The sequence below is a fragment of the Engystomops pustulosus genome, chromosome 5, assembly GCF_040894005.1.
Source record: "Engystomops pustulosus chromosome 5, aEngPut4.maternal, whole genome shotgun sequence".
In the NCBI taxonomy this organism is placed as follows: Eukaryota; Metazoa; Chordata; class Amphibia; order Anura; family Leptodactylidae; genus Engystomops; species Engystomops pustulosus.
The window spans coordinates 200,149,858-200,167,732 of NC_092415.1; the positions used below are offsets into that span (position 1 = coordinate 200,149,858).

Sequence of the window (17,875 nt, forward strand, 5' to 3'; positions counted from 1 at the left end):
AGCAATATATACAATATAAATGACTGAATCTACAATATTATATGTAGATCCATGCACTCACTGTTATCTCTTTTTCCCATAATTCCATAAAATTGATCCGGTTTGAGTTTTCTTGCGATTCTCATAAGGAATCTGTCGTATGCCGGCTCCTCCAGATCTGTCTGCGGAGAAACAGAAGAAGGGAGAATAATCATCTCTTTACAGTATTTACACGGTGTCGGCTCATAGGCTATTACTAGAGCCCACCACAAGGCATAGAGGCCCCCATTATGTCTGCGTAGAAACACTTAAAGGGATTGTCCACTTTCAGCAAATAATTGATATTGTTGCGTAATGATATGTTCTACAATTTTCTAATTCCCTTTCTGTAGAAGTTCCTCACAGTTTTCTAGACCTCTGCTTGCTGTCCTACTATTGGAGGCGATAGAATTCTGTGCATGAAATGGACACAAACCATTATTATCACAGAGAGGAATCAGAGATGTGTGAAACTAAGTATATGCTAGAAAGTGGCCAACCCCTTTAAGCTTCTACTAGAGATCCCCCCGAGACGCAACGGACTCGGCTGCTCGGACACAAAGTTATACAAAGTAACCCCTACTAACACCCACCACTAGAAAGGATGGATTTGGCTGCTAGGGACTAGGGTTAAGCAGACCCTAACCACGGTGTTCAGGTTTGTGCTGAACATTGGGGGTCATTTACTAAGGGCCCGATTTGCGGTTTCCCGACGTGTTACCCGAATATTTTCGATTTGTGCCGATTTTCCCTGAATTGCCCCGGGATTTTGGCGCACGCGATCGGATTGTGGCGCATCGGCGCTGGCAAACACGCGACGGAAATCGGGGGGCGTGGCCGAACGAAAACCCGACGGATTTGGAAAAACCGCCGCATTTAAAAAAAGAAAAGTATCGCGAAGCTTGCACCTACCTTCACTAGGAATAGGCCGGTGAACTTGAGTGCGTTCCGATGCTCTTCAGCGCAGCAGCGCCACCTGGTGGACGTCAGAGGAATTACCTTAATGAATCCTGGCCGGACCCGAATCCACCACAGAGAACGCGCCGCTGGATCGCGAATGGACCAGGTAAGTAAGTAAATCTGCCCCATTGAGTCCCTGAATCTGGACTTCTGGCAGAAGTTTGGGTTCAGCGTTCGGACTCTCCAACATTGGTAACACCCTTGATTGCTGTTGGCATCCAATACAGATGTAAACCCTTTAAAAATAGGACAGTAACTCTCTGATGTCACGTCAACTGGCAGCAGCATTTGAAGGGTTAACAGCACTGATTTTGTGTGTTACCGGTGGGTGTTGCCGTTGAGTTTGGGTTGCTAAATCAACCTTTTTGTCAAGGTTCCACCAAACTCGGCTAAACCGAAACTGTTTGGGTCCATGTTACTTCTAGGATTTTACTAGAGATGGCCGGACGGACACGGCTGCTGGGGACACAGGTCGTATCTATGCAGCATCTATGTGCCACCGCAAGACAGAATGGACCCATGTGCCACTACAGGACAGAATGGACCCATGTGCCACCGCAAGACAGACTGGACCCATGTGCCACCGCAGGTCAGAATGGACCCATGTGCCACTACAGGACAGAATGGACCCATGTGCCACCGCAAGACAGACTGGACCCATGTGCCACTGCAGGACAGAATGGACCCATGTGCCACCGCAAGACAGAATCGACCCATGTGCCACTGCAGGACAGAATGGACCCATGTGCCACCGCAAGACAGACTGGACCCATGTGCCACCACAATACAGAATGGACCCATGTGCCACCGCAGGACAGAATGGACCCATGTGCCACCGCAGGACAGAATGGACCCATGTGCCACTGCAGGACAGAATGGACCCATGTGCCACCACAAGACAGAATGGACCCATGTGCCACTGCAGGACAGAATGGACCCGTGTGCCACCACAAGACAGAATGGACCTATGTGCCACAGCAAGAAAGAATGGACCCATGTGCCACTGCAGGACAGAATGGACCCATGTGCCACTGCAGGACAGAATGGACTCGTGTGCCACCACAAGACAGAATGGACCTATGTGCCACAGCAAGAAAGAATGGACCCATGTTATACCCACAGAGTTAGGCTATATTCACACTGCCGTTGCCCGCCAGTACCGTACCGTAGCGGGCAACAGCAGTGCAGGGGGAGAGGAGGAGGAGGTGAGCGCAGATCACCCCCGCCCCTCTCCATAGGAAGTAATGGCGCGCGGCGCCGTACTACGGGTAAAGATAGGACAGGTCTTTTGCCGGGTATGGAGCGTACGGTGCCGCACGTGTGCTGCACCGTACTGCTCCCGTAGGGCGCCGTGCGCCCATTGCCGTCTATGGAGGACGTATGTCGGCCGTATATACGCCCCCCATATGGCAGCGTGAATGTAGCCTTACTCCTAGGTTTTCACTACAGTCACCACATGACAGAATGGACCTATGTTATTAACTCAACAAAACCTCCACATTCGCCCCAAACTCTATAACTTCACTATTAATAAGGACTCCTGTAATCTTCAACACAGCTGCACCATCCAAAAACCCTTTCTGGGTAATAACATTTATCTCTTCAAAAATACAACTTGTATATCAAAACTTTTCCAATACTTCACCTTAAACGTTCATCCAGAAGTTTAAAAAAATCATAGCTTGGGATACAAGGAATATAATCTAAGTTACATGGTCCATGGAGTTCAGATACGATCGAGGCTTCACGGAATGTGCACATCCGTGGACTCATGTTATACCCATAGAGTAACTCCTAGGATTCTACTAGAACCTCCGCAAGACAGAATGGACCCATGTTATACCCACAGAGTAACTCCTAGGATTCTACAAGACAGAATGGATCCATGTGCCACCGCAAGACAGAATGGACTCATGTTATACCCACAGAGTAACTCCTAGGATTCTACAAGACAGAATGGATCCATGTGCCACCGCAAGACAGAATGGACTCATGTTATACCCACAGAGTAACTCCTAGGATTCTACTAGAACCTCCGCAAGACAGAATGGACCCATGTTATACCCACAGAGTAACTCCTAGGATTCTACTAGAACCACCACAAGACAGAATGGACCCATGTTATACCCACAGAGTAACTCCTAGGATTCTACAAGACAGAATGGACCCATGTTATACCCACAGAGTAACTCCTAGGATTCTACAAGACAGAATGGACCCATGTTATACCCACAGAGTAACTCCTAGGATTCTACAAGACAGAATGGACCCATGTTATACCCACAGAGTAACTCCTAGGATTCTACAAGACAGAATGGACCCATGTGCCACCGCAAGACAGAATGGACTTGGCAGCTTGAGACACACATGTTATACCCACTAAGTAACTATTGCTAGCGGCTATCACAGGGTAGGATGGACTTGGCTACTAGAGACCCAGGTTAAGTCTGCGGAGTAGCGCCTCGGCTTTTAGTAGAGCTCACTGCCGTGAATGGACTTGGCTACTTGAGACCCAGGTTGAGTCTAAGAATCTCCTCACTAGGGACCCAGAGCGGCTACGTGGAGCCTGATCCATGTGACCTTCTTAACTCAACGCTTCAATCTACCCCAGTCCCGGCTACTACCTGCACAGTAATAACAACCGCTGACTAAAAGTTACTGACAAGGGTGGGATTTTTTGGGACACAAGATACAGTGCCGCCTCTCAGCCCCATAGTGCAGGGTACATCCGGTGATATACACTGAGATGTATAGAACATGATACTATGTAGCACAACTGCAGCGATACAAAGTCTCAGGGAATGTGGAAATGTATCATATCCAGGACCGGGAGCGAATCCTCCTCCCCGCAGGAAGACAAAAGGATTCACCTATTGTTAGGAGAAGATTGAGCTCCTCTGACAACAATTAGCGGCTGTGATATCTCATTCTGCTGCTGTCACCGCGCCGCCGCTCATTTATCACCATCATTGTGGATCTGACTACATCTCTCCCCATATTCAGATACAAATCCCATCACAGGCTCCTCTACAGATACAGAACTGGATGGGAGGAGGACGGAAGGTGATAGGGAATTAAAGGGATTGTCGTAGATTAGAATAAAGGGTCAGTTTTCTCAAAATAGCGCCACCCTTGCCCATGTGCAACACCCTCGCCGATGCAATGGCGAGGTAGTGCTTGCGAATACGTCCCACCTGTAGGTAACATCACATTACACTACATGGTCCTTATAGGATCAAGGGGAAATTGCAGTGGTTAATCCTGCCTGGCAAGGCAGAGGTTAAGCATTTTGTATAATGCAAGATGCTATTGACCAATGTCTGTGTTACATCCTGTCTCTGTGCACTGAGAGGTAATTGGAGGAGCAGCCACCACCTGACCAAGGGAAGGTAATAAAACCCCCTAGCCCAGAATGTTCTAGAGAGGTCTCTCCCAAGAGAGAGAAGAGAGCAGTCTCTCCCAGAAGGGAGAAGAGACCGGTCCTAGTCAGGCCCTCTGGGTCTGTAGGACGTAAGCAGAGAGTAGTTAGCTGAGCAGCAGCTCAGAGTCTCTAGCATACCAGACCAGTGCAGGAAGAGCCTAGCCCCTGCCTGAAGTGGAAGATTAGACTAGAGCTAGTGTAGTGAGGAAAGGGGTATCATCCTACCTTCAAGGGTGATACCTGAAGAGATCCAGGACCGAGCTGAAGCATCCTCTAGGACACAGCTGCCTCCCAGCCTGCCCTCCACATCCAGGCTGGTGAACTACATCCTGTGGCTCCCTCCAAATACCTCTCCAGTACTCCACCTGTTAAAGACACGTTTTCTGCAGTTCCTGCCGGTTGCAATAAACGAACTGTAAGTTGTTTTCTTCAACCTCTGTCTCCGTCTGGTCCCTGCTACTACAACTACCCTCATCACCGGCACCCTGTCCATCACCCAGAGACTCACACTCGGGACATTAAGGGGTTGCCCCAGGGAGATCCGCTATAGCAGCCGCTCCCTCATCATTTCTTGCCAACACCACCCTGCTGGAGACCTGCCAGGCTGTTGGACAGCCCTCCGGTTCCCCCGTACCAAGCACCGTGACAATAGCGTGCTTAGGCCGCAACCGCCAGCCACTCCGGTATCGCGGGCCCCGGCTGTCTCCAGGCCTCACCTCTAAGGCTAGGCCCCGGTGGGGGATGTTGCAAGTGGCGTCACGAACAGGATTGATACTTCTGTGCCTTATTACGGCATTAAAGACTTTCCTTTATTAAAAAGACTGTGCTGCCTAACCCTGCTGCCATCCGGGTTAGGCCCAAGTAATTGTGTGTTTCTGGATTGAACTGTGTTAATGCTGCCACGTGCTGTCGAGCGCCGCTCCAGCACTCAAGAGGTTAATCCCTGCAAGAACTGTACCAGCTCTGCTACATCCGGCGCTGCCGCGCCTGAAGATTTTTACCTCAGAAACTGTGGCGCAGCAAGTAATTCCAGCCCGCCAAAACTTTCAGTGGCGGGAAACCCAGGGACATCGCTAAGCTCCGCCCCCTGCGCGTATGGCGCGAATCCTGCCTCAGCACACTGTGGCGCAGCAGAAAATTCAGCCCGCCACAGCTCCTGGCGGGAAAGACTCTAGCTCCGCCCTCTGGTGCGAAACTCTCCCGCGATGCAACGCCAGTGAGAGCCCACGAGGTACCTCAGAGTCAGCGCAGCCGCCATCCAGGATCAGAGAGGTTAATCGGCCATCTTGGATTTCTCCACGTGCTGTCTCCTGTCCTGCCGACATGCCGCACAGCCTCCGAGATGAAGAACCAAGTGTCGCATGGCCTGCCCACGAGCCTCGGGCCCCTTCCTCTGCTGCACCGCTTACTGCTGTCTCCCGTACGCAGTCTCCAATGGCGGATTCTCCACAGCGGCTGCCTCCTCCGATGACGGACCTCCTGAGGACCACCGCGGATGTGAGTACCATGGCCCCCAGGGCCTATATCACAGTGACTGTCACTATATCTCCCTTAGCCCCGGCTGGGGTACAGTCCGGCCTCCCTGCAGAGGGTCAACATCTCCCCATAGGAGGCCCGGCTACAAAAGGGACTCTCTTAAAGGGGCCTGACCCCTTATCTAATGCTGCTGACCGTCCTGCGGAGTATCCAGGACCACCTGCTAAGAGGCCCAGGCTGTCCGGTGAGAACGCCCTGCCAGCTACAGAGTTTACCACCGCCAGCGCAACAGCGCCCCCAAGAGCTACAGGTCAGTCCAGGAACAACAATCCTTCAGCTGTCAGCAATGAAGAAGTTACAGCTCCTGCGGTCATCATCATGCGCTCCACAGCGCCCCCAGCTACAGAAGGTCAGCCAGAGAAGTGCCTGTCTCCTTCCTTTGCTGAGATGCCTGCCGCCGCAGATGACCTCCCTGCTGTTCCAGCTTCTGGGTGTTCCAGGTCAGCAGTTCCAGTGTCTACCACCAGATGTCTTCAGGTGACAGATCTCAACACTGCTTTCTTCACCCAGGCTGATGATGTCCCTGCTGCAGTTCCTGCTCCCATGCCTGCAGCCATTGCTCTTGAGCAGCAAGATTAACCCCTGAAGGGCTGTAGCCCACTTCAGGTACTGCACTATGTACATATTGTGTATTTATTTCTGTCCTTTCCCCAAAGAGCCAGAGACTTTCCTGAGACTCTTACCCTTATTTATCTCAGTCAAGAGATTATACATTGTCATGTGCTATGATAGCACCCCTTCCTCTGCCACAGCAGAGATTCCTTCAAAGGACTCTGTCCCTCTACACAAAGAGGAGACCCTTTGCATCCCAGTGCACTTTTCCCCCCACATCAAGGGCTGTACCCAGAAGATGGACTTTGTCAGTAGAGACCTTCTGAGAGACTTTTGCCAGATACTCCAGGGAAAAGTTGCTATTGCTATTGACTTATTATTTTGCACTTAATGCCTTTCCTTTTAGGTACGGACATTATGCATGCACTTTTATGCCTTTCCTTTTCAGGAAAAGAGACATTTTATCTTGCTACCCTGCGTAGCCCATCTACCTCTGTAACGTTATGTTATAAGATGTGTACCCATTAGGCTCCTAAGCCAATGTGATTTTGCTAACCTGTTGCACACTGTCATATCTGCCAGTAGTCTGCATTAACCCTTTCATAGGCTTTTCAGGTTGTAGTGTGGCTGTGTCGGACCGTCTTTTATGTAAAACACTGACCGCTACCTGATCCCTCAAACTGAGGTTTGCACATGGGGGTAGTCCGTAAACTGCGGGTCTTTAGGGGACCGGGGGTGTTACACAGTTAGCACCTGGATGCCACTCATACATGGGTAAGGTTGTCAGTCAGGAGGTACTCGTGTCGCATATGCTCATGCAATGCAGATAGACACCATATAATTGCCGCCAGGGAAGAAGCGTTGATCAAACAAATATACAGGCCTTGGTGCAAGGAGTGGATTACAGGACATGACACCACACCTTTCCTACTGTACAGTTCGGTTTAATGGCGTCAGCGACCAACTGTCATACAGCTACATATATTTTTGTCTTAGTCCGACACCAACCCAGGTGCCTGTCTCCAGGACCATGGGCGGTTTGTCCCTACACCTCACATAGCCTGCACTTCCCAGAAGTGCCCTTAGCCCCCTCTGTGCCCCAAAACATCTATAGGCGAGCCGAGGGCGGCTCTTTCAATTGCCCCCGGGGTATGCAACACCCTCGCCGATGCAATGGCGAGGTAGTGCTTGCGAATACGTCCCACCTGTAGGTAACATCACATTACACTACATGGTCCTTATAGGATCAAGGGGAAATTGCAGTGGTTAATCCTGCCTGGCAAGGCAGAGGTTAAGTATTTTGTATAATGCAAGATGCTATTGACCAATGTCTGTGTTACATCCTGTCTCTGTGCACTGAGAGGTAATTGGAGGAGCAGCCACCACCTGACCAAGGGAAGGTAATAAAACCCCTAGCCCAGAATGTTCTAGAGAGGTCTCTCCCAAGAGAGAGAAGAGAGCAGTCTCTCCCAGAAGGGAGAAGAGACCGGTCCTAGTCAGGCCCTCTGGGTCTGTAGGACGTAAGCAGAGAGTAGTTAGCTGAGCAGCAGCTCAGAGTCTCTAGCATACCAGACCAGTGCAGGAAGAGCCTAGCCCCTGCCTGAAGTGGAAGATTAGACTAGAGCTAGTGTAGTGAGGAAAAGGGGTATCATCCTACCTTCAAGGGTGATACCTGAAGAGATCCAGGACCGAGCTGAAGCATCCTCTAGGACACAGCTGCCTCCCAGCCTGCCCTCCACATCCAGGCTGGTGAACTACATCCTGTGGCTCCCTCCAAATACCTCTCCAGTACTCCACCTGTTAAAGACACGTTTTCTGCAGTTCCTGCCGGTTGCAATAAACGAACTGTAAGTTGTTTTCTTCAACCTCTGTCTCCGTCTGGTCCCTGCTACTACAACTACCCTCATCACCGGCACCCTGTCCATCACCCAGAGACTCACACTCGGGACATTAAGGGGTTGCCCCAGGGAGATCCGCTATAGCAGCCGCTCCCTCATCATTTCTTGCCAACACCACCCTGCTGGAGACCTGCCAGGCTGTTGGACAGCCCTCCGGTTCCCCCGTACCAAGCACCGTGACAATAGCGTGCTTAGGCCGCAACCGCCAGCCACTCCGGTACAGCGGGCCCCGGCTGACTCCAGGCCTCACCGCAAAGGGCTAGGCCCCGGTGGGGGATGTTGCACATGGATTATGCCTGGTACTTACCTTTCACTTACCTTAGTGCTCATAATGACTGAGCCATCACTTCACTTTATTTAAGGGGAATAATTTTACTCTGTGCTCTTACAGCTAAGCCATCACCTGTTCCCCCCCTACACTAGCACCCCCTTAAGATAGAGTATGAAATGTTTCTAAATTCCCTCTTTTATGTGAAATCTGTTTACCTATAAAACATCTCTCCCAAAGTCAGGTAAATATGACCCTTCAAACCTACAAATTTCACATGAGATGAGTCAAATTTAGTGGTTGCAGGGGAAGAGTCAATTAAGAAGCCTTATCTTCTCTTATATAGCACCTAGAAATATCATTTTAAAGATAAGAATCTCATCTTATGGTTCTGTGAACTACAGAACTGGGCGTACAGACGGTCAAAAAAACAGGCAGAAACTAGATCTTTATCTGCAGTTTGCATTTCCAACTATGTCTTTAGCTTCCTGTATCTCTGGGTCTGTAGCGCACAAAGTCATAAGCCTGATGTGAACTGAAAGATGAGTCGTTGGGGCACATTTACTAAGGTCCTTGCGCCAGTTTTCTGTTGCACTTTGCACTTTCTTTTATGTGCTAACTGCTTGTACAGATATATAAGAAGTGTCCGCGCCACATATGTGTCGCGCGTGTCCGTTTTGTGGCGTGGTGGCACTATTCTTCATGCGACACAAATTTTTGCACCTATGGGGGTGTTTCAGACCGTGCGCCACATTTAACATGCAGAGTCTGACAGCATCGCACGCCCTATGTTAAATGGGGCAGTGCAGGGGGTGCCAGATTCATGGAGAACGTGCGCCACAAATCCTGAATCTGGTGCCCCCTGTAGACTACACAGGACACTGCACATAGTACACACTGCACTGCTCTTAGTATATGTACCCCATTACACAGGATAGGAGTAGTAGTACTGTGCTGTGCTCATATATACAGGATAGGAGTAGTAGTACTGTGCTGTGCCCATATATACAGGATAGGAGTAGTAGTACTGTACTGTGCCCATATATACAGGATAGGAGTAGTAGTACTGTGCTGTGCCCATATATACAGGATAGGAGTAGTAGTACTGTGCTGTGCCCATATATACAGGATAGGAGTAGTAGTCCTGTGCTGTGCCCATTGCACAGGATAGGAGTAGTAGTACTGTGCTGTGCTCATATATACAGGATAGGAGTAGTAGTACTGTACTGTGCCTTTATATACAGGATAGGAGTAGTAGTACTGTGCAGTGCCCATATATACAGGATAGGAGTAGTAGTCCTGTGCTGTGCCCATTGCACAGGATAGGAGTAGTAGTACTGTGCTGTGCTCATATATACAGGATAGGAGTAGTAGTACTGTGCTGTGCCCATATATACAGGATATGAGTAGTAGTACTGTGCAGTGCCCATATATACAGGATATGAGTAGTAGTACTGTTCAGTGCCCATATATACAGGATAGGAGTAGTAGTACTGTGCTGTGCTCATCTATACAGGATAGGAGTAGTAGTACTCTGCTCATATATACAGGATAGGAGTAGTAGTACTGTGCAGTGCCCATATATACAGGATAGGAGTAGTAGTACTGTGCTGTGCTCATCTATACAGGATAGGAGTAGTAGTACTGTGTGGTGCCCATATATACAGGATAGGAGTAGTAGTACTGTGTGGTGCCCATATATACAGGATAGGAGTAGTAGTACTCTGCTCATATATACAGGATAGGAGTAGTAGTACAGTGTCTATATACATATTTGGGACTGACAGGTTCCACAGCACCTGGTGTAGCTGCCCCCTTTGATCCTTGGTAAATTGGCGCTGGTGCCCATAGTTACTAAGCTGATCTTCTACTATAAGGAGATTTAAGGGGTCGCTTTGTATCTTCCATGACGGATTCTCTGCGATATTTCTCCTTCATCTCTTGAATATGGCAGCTGCGATCCACAAGAATCTCCTTCCACTTTGCAGCCACTTCTGAGAACATCTCCACCTCGAATGCCTCCGGGATTGTTTTTTTTCGGTTTTCTCTAAATTTGACTATTGTGATATTTTCCCATGCATAACGGAACGCGCTCAATCCGAGCAGATTCACATTAACTAAAAAGGACTGAGAATGAAATAAACATTAGTATAATTTCATCTTAATGGATTTCTCCCCCAGTATCTCCTGCGCCTTCCTGCTCCCTTGATAATTTCTGTCAATTGCATCTTCTCACAAGAACCATTCTTCATGGTAATCAAGACCTCATTATGCCTCTCGCTGCTCATCCATCCAGACCCGCGTTTCTTCTACTTGACTCGCAACGTTACCGGAAAAATCCTTAAAGGGGTTAAAGGAAAGACAAGAAGTAAAGCGACGGAATGAGGTGTCCTTGTGTAGATACGTCCGGGTTTTGGTGTTTGATTCTTCGACATATGGAATAGTTCTGGATCAGTCTGTGAATCCTCTGTAGACTCTGGATAAAGTTTTGTGTTCTTAATTAGATTTTAGATTCTACTTAAAGGGAACCTGTCACCAGGGACCTCATTTTCACTATGTTGTAGAAGCCCATCACACCTGCAGTGCAAATCTGTCTTTATGCCTTTTCTAAGCATTTGCTTTACAATATAATTGTGTGTTATAACTTATCTTGCACTCTGACAGAATCCTCTGTGTAGTCCCAGGGGTTGGGCTTTGGTTTGGATGCATTTAAAAAAAACAACATGTGACTTGTCTGTGCTGCAGACTCCTCAGCTCTCAGCCCCCACCTTTGTGCTTCTGTACAGCTCCCCGCTCCTGCTCCTTCACAGAGGTCACAGCCTGGTAAGCTGAGATCAGTGGGAGAGGGAGGAGCTGTACTGGAGCACAAAGGTGGAGTCCGAGAGCTGAGGAGTCTGCAGCACAGACAAGTCACATGTTGTTTTTTTGAAATGCATCCAAACCAAAGCCCAACCCCTGGGACTACACAGATGATTCTGTCAGGGTGCAAGGTAAGTTAGAACACACAATTATATAGAAAAGACAGAAAGATTTCTGTTGCTTCTGCAACCTGTTTTTAGTGAGAATACGGTCCCTGATGACAGGTTCCCTTTAAAGGGGTATAAAAGTTCTTTGCTAGTTTGGTTTTTCGTTATTCATCATATGGTTTTCCAGTTCTGGATCAGCCTACAAGGTGTGAATTGTGGTTTGGCTCAGGATAAAGCTTCAGCTTCGGAATAAGGTTAGAGGTTCTAGATTATTTTTTGGGTTCTGCTTAAAAGGTTTGTAGAACAGTTTATACATGCAGAAAAGTCCCATACAAGTGCAGTCCGAATGACAGGGCTACTGGTTATCGGACTCCATTGATCTCAAACAGAGAACTCAATAAAGTTTTTAGGTTCTGGTAACATGGCGTAAAGAAGTGTTCTGAGCTGAAAATTCCAGGTTCTAGATCAGTATTGTATTGACCATGTGGGATGATTTTGCTGGTTTTCCGTCAGGTTGTGGATCATGTTTCAGGTTCTTGATCAGGTTTCAGATCAGCCTTAAGGTTCTGATTATGGAAGTTCAGTGTTCAGAGTTCTTGCTCTAGGTCAGTTCACAAATTCTGGATGAGAACTTTGGTTCTGCCTTAGGTTGAGCTTTTGAATGATCTGAATTCTTAGTCATGGGACTCCCCTTTGGGTAACCATTGGTACCAGGATGTTTTGATGATGCCACAAAATTTGCTCTTCTCCAATATTCACACATTTTCTTTTTTTGCAAAGAAATTTGAAATCCTGACACTTTTCGCGCATTTTTTGGCTGCATAAAGTTGGTCTATGGAGTCCTATTTGACCATCATGAATGTGGAGACAGTTCTAAACCTTTTTGCTCAATTCAGCTGTTAACCCCGTGCGCCACAATCAAACATCCCTGTGCTAATTATAGCACGATTTGTGCACCAAAACAGGGTTCCTTTGCCAAAATTGATAAATGCCCCACCTTTTGTGCAGCCTCCCTGACTGTATACATATGGTCTCATATCTTTTAGAAGGGAATGGAGAAAACAATCATCACATTGTTCTCCCAGTAGGAACAGATATTCTAAACTATAACAGCTCATGTGATGCCGTGCGGGGGCATCATGGGATTGATAGGAGACATGTGGTGATGGTGACTGAGCAGAGCTGTCAGGATGCCGGATTGGGAGGGAAATAGGTTGATTTTTTTACAGGACTTTTTCTAAAACTCCAGAGTGGGATTTTATTGAGGGTTTTCCATGTCCAATCTGGTAAAAATCAGGCTCCAACAGAGTTTCTAAAAACTGGTTTTCACTTTGTGCCCCCCCCCCCTCCCAAAAAAAAGAGTGATTATTCTCGTAGACTCCAGCTGAGACAATGGAATCATCAAGACAGAAGGAGATCTTTTCATTATCTCATCTTCCCCCTCCTCCACTATCTAAAGCCCAATACAGTTTTTGTGTTATAATTCTAAGAATAATAATAATTCCGTTATTTATATAGCGCACACAGATTACGCAGCGCTGCACAAAGTTTGCCAAATCAGTCCCTGTCCCCAATGGGGCTCACAATCTAATCAACCTACCAGTATGTTTTAAAGTGTGGGAGGAAACCGGAGGACCGGGAGGAAACCCACGCAAACACAGAGAGATCCCCAGCGCTGCAAGGCTGTAATGCTAACCACTGAGCCACTGTGCTGCAAGGCTGTAATGCTAATCACTGAGCCACCATGCTGCAAGGCTGTAATGCTAAAATGCTAACCACTGAGCCACCGTGCTGCAAGGCTGTAATGCTAATCACTGAGCCACCATGCTGCAAGGCTGTAATGCTAAAATGCTAACCACTGAGCCACCGTGCTGCAAGGCTGTAATGCTAATCACTGAGCCACCATGCTGCAAGGCTGTAATGCTAAAATGCTAACCACTGAGCCACCGTGCTGCAAGGCTGTAATGCCAACCACTACAGGCAATAGATGTTATTGAGGCTTACCTGTCGGGTATCCTCGGAAGGCCAATTCCCTTCTGTCCAGTCCGTCTCCTCAGGCCACGCTTGTGTGGCAGCCAGAAAAAACACCATGCAGGCTACAACAATATTCATTTTTTAACGTCTCAGTCTTTTCTGTCCCGCAGATTTTTTTTTCACCTTTAAAAAAAAGAAATACCTTTTTAGCAAAATTTAAACCCTAAAAAAATCCTCTAATTTTGCTTTATGATTTTTTTTTTTTTAGAATTTGGAATATTTACCCTTAAAAAAAAAAAAAAAGATTTTTGCTTTACAGATTTATTTCAAATTTGGAAAATTCAAAGCGTGGTGCGTAATTTATTTATTTTTTTAAATTTAGCAGCAACATATCCACTTCTCCTTACTAATTGTCATATAAAATTAAACTAAAGTTTCAACAATTTTTCTTATCTATACCAAGACAGGAGACTGCAGCCCCAAACCTTATATTTTAGACTAAAACTTGTTCGGTTAGTAAATGCCATAATATTATATTATACTGCCGCATGAAGACGGGCAGTCACCGCCGACCTATGGCGTGGGAGTGGTAAGCGTGGTCCGGCCTTCTCGTGGTACGGCGCTGCTGTGTTCTCTAGCGGAGGGTTCTGATAAAACTAGCAGTTTAACCCTGGTAATATTGGGGTACAACTTTTTTTTTAAGATGACAGATTCTCTTTAATTGGAGCCCACAAAAATTCTGAAAAAAAAAAATTTCATTCATCACAGTTTATTTTTCAAAATATTGAAACAAAACTGTCAAGTTCCATGTTGGTTATAATGTAACGGTTACAATATCCTAATATAGTACAGGCAGTCCCCGGGTTACGTACAAGATCAGTTCTGTAGGTTTGTTCTTAAGTTGAATTTGTATGTAAGTCGGAACTGTATATTTTATCATTGTAACCCCAGACAGAATTTTTTTGGTCTCTGTGACAATTGGATTTTAAAAATGTTGGGTTGTCATAAGAACCAGGATTAACAATAAAGATTCATTGCAGACCCCTGTGATAACTGTTACAGCTGATTATTGTAGCCTAGGGATAAAGTACAGGAAATTACCAACATCCAGAGGTCCGTTTGTAACTAGGGGTCGTCTGTAAGTCAATTGTTCTTAAGTAGGGGACCGTCTGTATTCTAAACTGAAATTAGCCCAAAAAGCCATGGCAAAAAAAAAAAAGAAATTACCATCAAAATCCATTATGATAAACCCCTCCCTGCTATAATCTCACACAGGGGAAAGTTGAAGTGTTACTGCACAGTGTAACAGTCTTTGAAGCTACAGCATGGAGGGGCTCTGATAACACGCCTATAGTCTTCATGGCTCATTAGCATAATTTAATTAATAATAAAACTTGATTTTAAAAAGATGGAGGAGCACGGATAACACATATAAGAAGATACCGCAGTCGCGGTGCCTGGATCTACGGGTAATGTCCCTGATTTATCAGGATGGATTGTGATGGTAGATTTCCTTATAGGGAGGGCATCTACCACCAGGATAAAGGACTGTATGCAAATGAGCCTGAGGGGCTCCAGGTTTCCATAGGTGTTAATGGAGCCTGGAGCCCCAGGCAAAGACAAAGAACAAAAACTACAAAGACAAATGAGGTCTAAAAAACAAACTCTCAAAAGGTGCAAAAAGAGCTGAGAGAAGGGGGTAAATGACCCCCACTGTGTGATATTATCTCCACAGACATGAGGCCAGGTGAAATAATTCTACAAATAAATACATTTTTGCCATTACTCCATGAAAAAAAAAAAAATCACTATTTAACAATGTTACTAGTTTGTTTTTTAAGTCTTTCCTTTGAAAAACATCAACTATGTGTGTAAAATAATATCCAATGAGGCGAGATCAGGGAAAATAATTTTACAAAATTAATAAATTGCAGCCGAAAGTAGATGAAAATAATTAAAAAACACATGTGTAAAGCTGAGATTGAAAATGAAAAATAATGAAATAAAAATGATAAAAAGTTATACATGTAATAATATTTATAATTACATAAAAGATAATAAAGATATCATAATAATTAAAATAATTAAATAATTATAATAATAATAATATACATAAACATAATAATTATCAGTAAAGCTAATTTTACATGATACCTTATGGCTCCCATATGTATAGGACATACACACAAATTCATCAGCAATAACCATACAATCTCCCTACAGTATAATGGGGGTCATTTATCTTATCTGTTTGTTTTGGATGGTCTTTGCCTGTCATTTTTCCGTCTGATTCTTTGGTAAATTATCAATCTGACTTTTCCTTGTGCTAAATGGGTTTTTTTTCAGATCTGTTTTTGAGACATTTGTTACAAATGTCGCAAAAATGTTGCAAGTCTCTTCCTTCCATTTTCTAAATTTTCCTTACGTACGGTTTTGGTCTGGAATTTTTTGCGCCAAAAAATGTTGCAAATTTTAGACAATTGGAAATGATAAATGTCATTTGCGACATTTAACACATCTGGAATAGGAGATAAATGCGTCTTACTGACGATAAACTAATATCTGGCGGACATTTCAAAATGTCCCTAAAAAGGCGCAAAAAATTGCAATGCGACAAAAAATGTCTCAAAAAAGAAAGAAAAAACAGGAAGAAAAATAAAGATAAATGACCCCCAATGTGTCACAAAAAATGTCCCTATTACCACTCTTAGGGTGAGTGGTTTCCAAACTGTAGCTAGTTTTGTGACTCTATGGGGGTCATTTATCTTTTTTCTTTTTTTCTTTTATTTTTGTCACTTTTTTGGGCACATTTGTTATATTTTCGCCAAAATTTGCAACTCTCGCAAAACTAGCAGCGCAGGAATTTTTCAGTGTTTTGCGCCTGATATATCTTTAAAATCCAGATGTGAACGTATGAAAGAGTCGCAATTTTTGCGCAAATTGAGGTTAAAAAGTCGCAAATAAACTCCAGTCCTGACCAGGCGTAGGAAAAACTTTTAGAAGAAGTTGAGACTTTTGTGAGACTTTTGAATCAAGTCCAAAAGTGGAAAAAAAACGAAAAAAGACGCACAAATGACCCCCATAACGCCCATTCTAAGCCCCCAAATTTTGGAATGTAGTCAATGATGGTCCCGTATACTCACTGTAGTAGGCAGCAGGCTCCAGGGTATGAAGTGCGAGTGAATGACTCCGGGTTGGACCTTCTCACTTTTTATATTCCCGGGAAGATGAAGCTGATTTGTTTAAAGCTAATAAAACCCGGAGAAGGTTTCATCAAAAAACAAGGAACAATAGAAGCTTCCGTGTATTCCTTCTAATCAATATTTGATCAAGCCCTCGTAGTAACCGTCCTTGTCCTGTCTTCTCGTGCCGAGTGTATGTATTTCCGATGGTGGACATCTCTATAAGACCTACCTGACGTCAGCGGTCGCCTCTCGTGGCGTCACGGATGGACTCTTTCCATGTACATCTTCCATCTTTTCCAGGTTCCGTCCCCCCCTCCCCCCCTACTACATCTTTTCCAGGTTCCATGAATTCATAATATCAATCACGGGGTCACGAGTCAAAACTTTGAAGGTCAACATTTCCGTAGTGTCCGTTATTGGGATGCGGTAGATTCCATGGAAAAACCTACCTGACAATATCCAAGGAGTGGACGGGTCTCCGGAGTCTACACTGACTTGTTATGTGGATATTACGGCCCCAATGCCAAAAATTGTAGGATATGACTTGTTTGCATTTGTAGCTATGAACAGACGAGGAGGAAATTAGACACGGCCACATCAAGGAAGTGCGATAGTCAACTCTACGTATTCATCTGCGGCCGAGCTGCCGGGGGAAAATATCAGCGCTAACAATAGAGACTTGATATCATTTTTCAGGGGTTGGAAAAGGATAATTTATGTATAAGATGTAGATATATCCCTAATAACATGGTGCAGCATTATCATAGTGCAATATATATAGTAATAATCCCATAATTATAGGAAATAAAACATAATAATACACAGAGATAATACACGCAGTGATGTCACAGTACAGGGATAATACACACAGTGATGTCACAGTACAGAGATAATACACACAGTGATGTCACAGTACAGAGATAATACACACAGTGATGTCACAGTACAGGGATAGTACACACACAGTGATGTTACAGTACAGGGATAATACACACAGTGATGTCACAGTACAGAGATAACACACACAGTGATGTCACAGTACAGGGATAATACACACAGTGATGTCACAGTACAGGGATAATACACACAGTGATGTC

At 45.5% G+C, this 17,875-nt stretch overlaps 1 protein-coding gene across 1 annotated transcript in view; it reads right to left on the minus strand.

Annotated features, from left to right (window-relative positions):
* Window positions 1-16,791, minus strand: part of LOC140134291 (protachykinin-1-like) — a 37,408-nt gene extending 20,617 nt beyond the window's left edge. The window contains exons 1-3 of the mRNA XM_072154879.1: window positions 16,737-16,791; window positions 13,624-13,776; window positions 62-161 (exon numbers count right to left, since the gene is read on the minus strand). Coding sequence (XP_072010980.1) covers window positions 62-161; window positions 13,624-13,731 — 208 coding nt within the window. The 5' untranslated portion in view covers window positions 13,732-13,776; window positions 16,737-16,791. The remainder of the gene's footprint in view (window positions 1-61; window positions 162-13,623; window positions 13,777-16,736) is intronic.
* Between the last annotated feature and the right edge of the window lie 1,084 nt (window positions 16,792-17,875).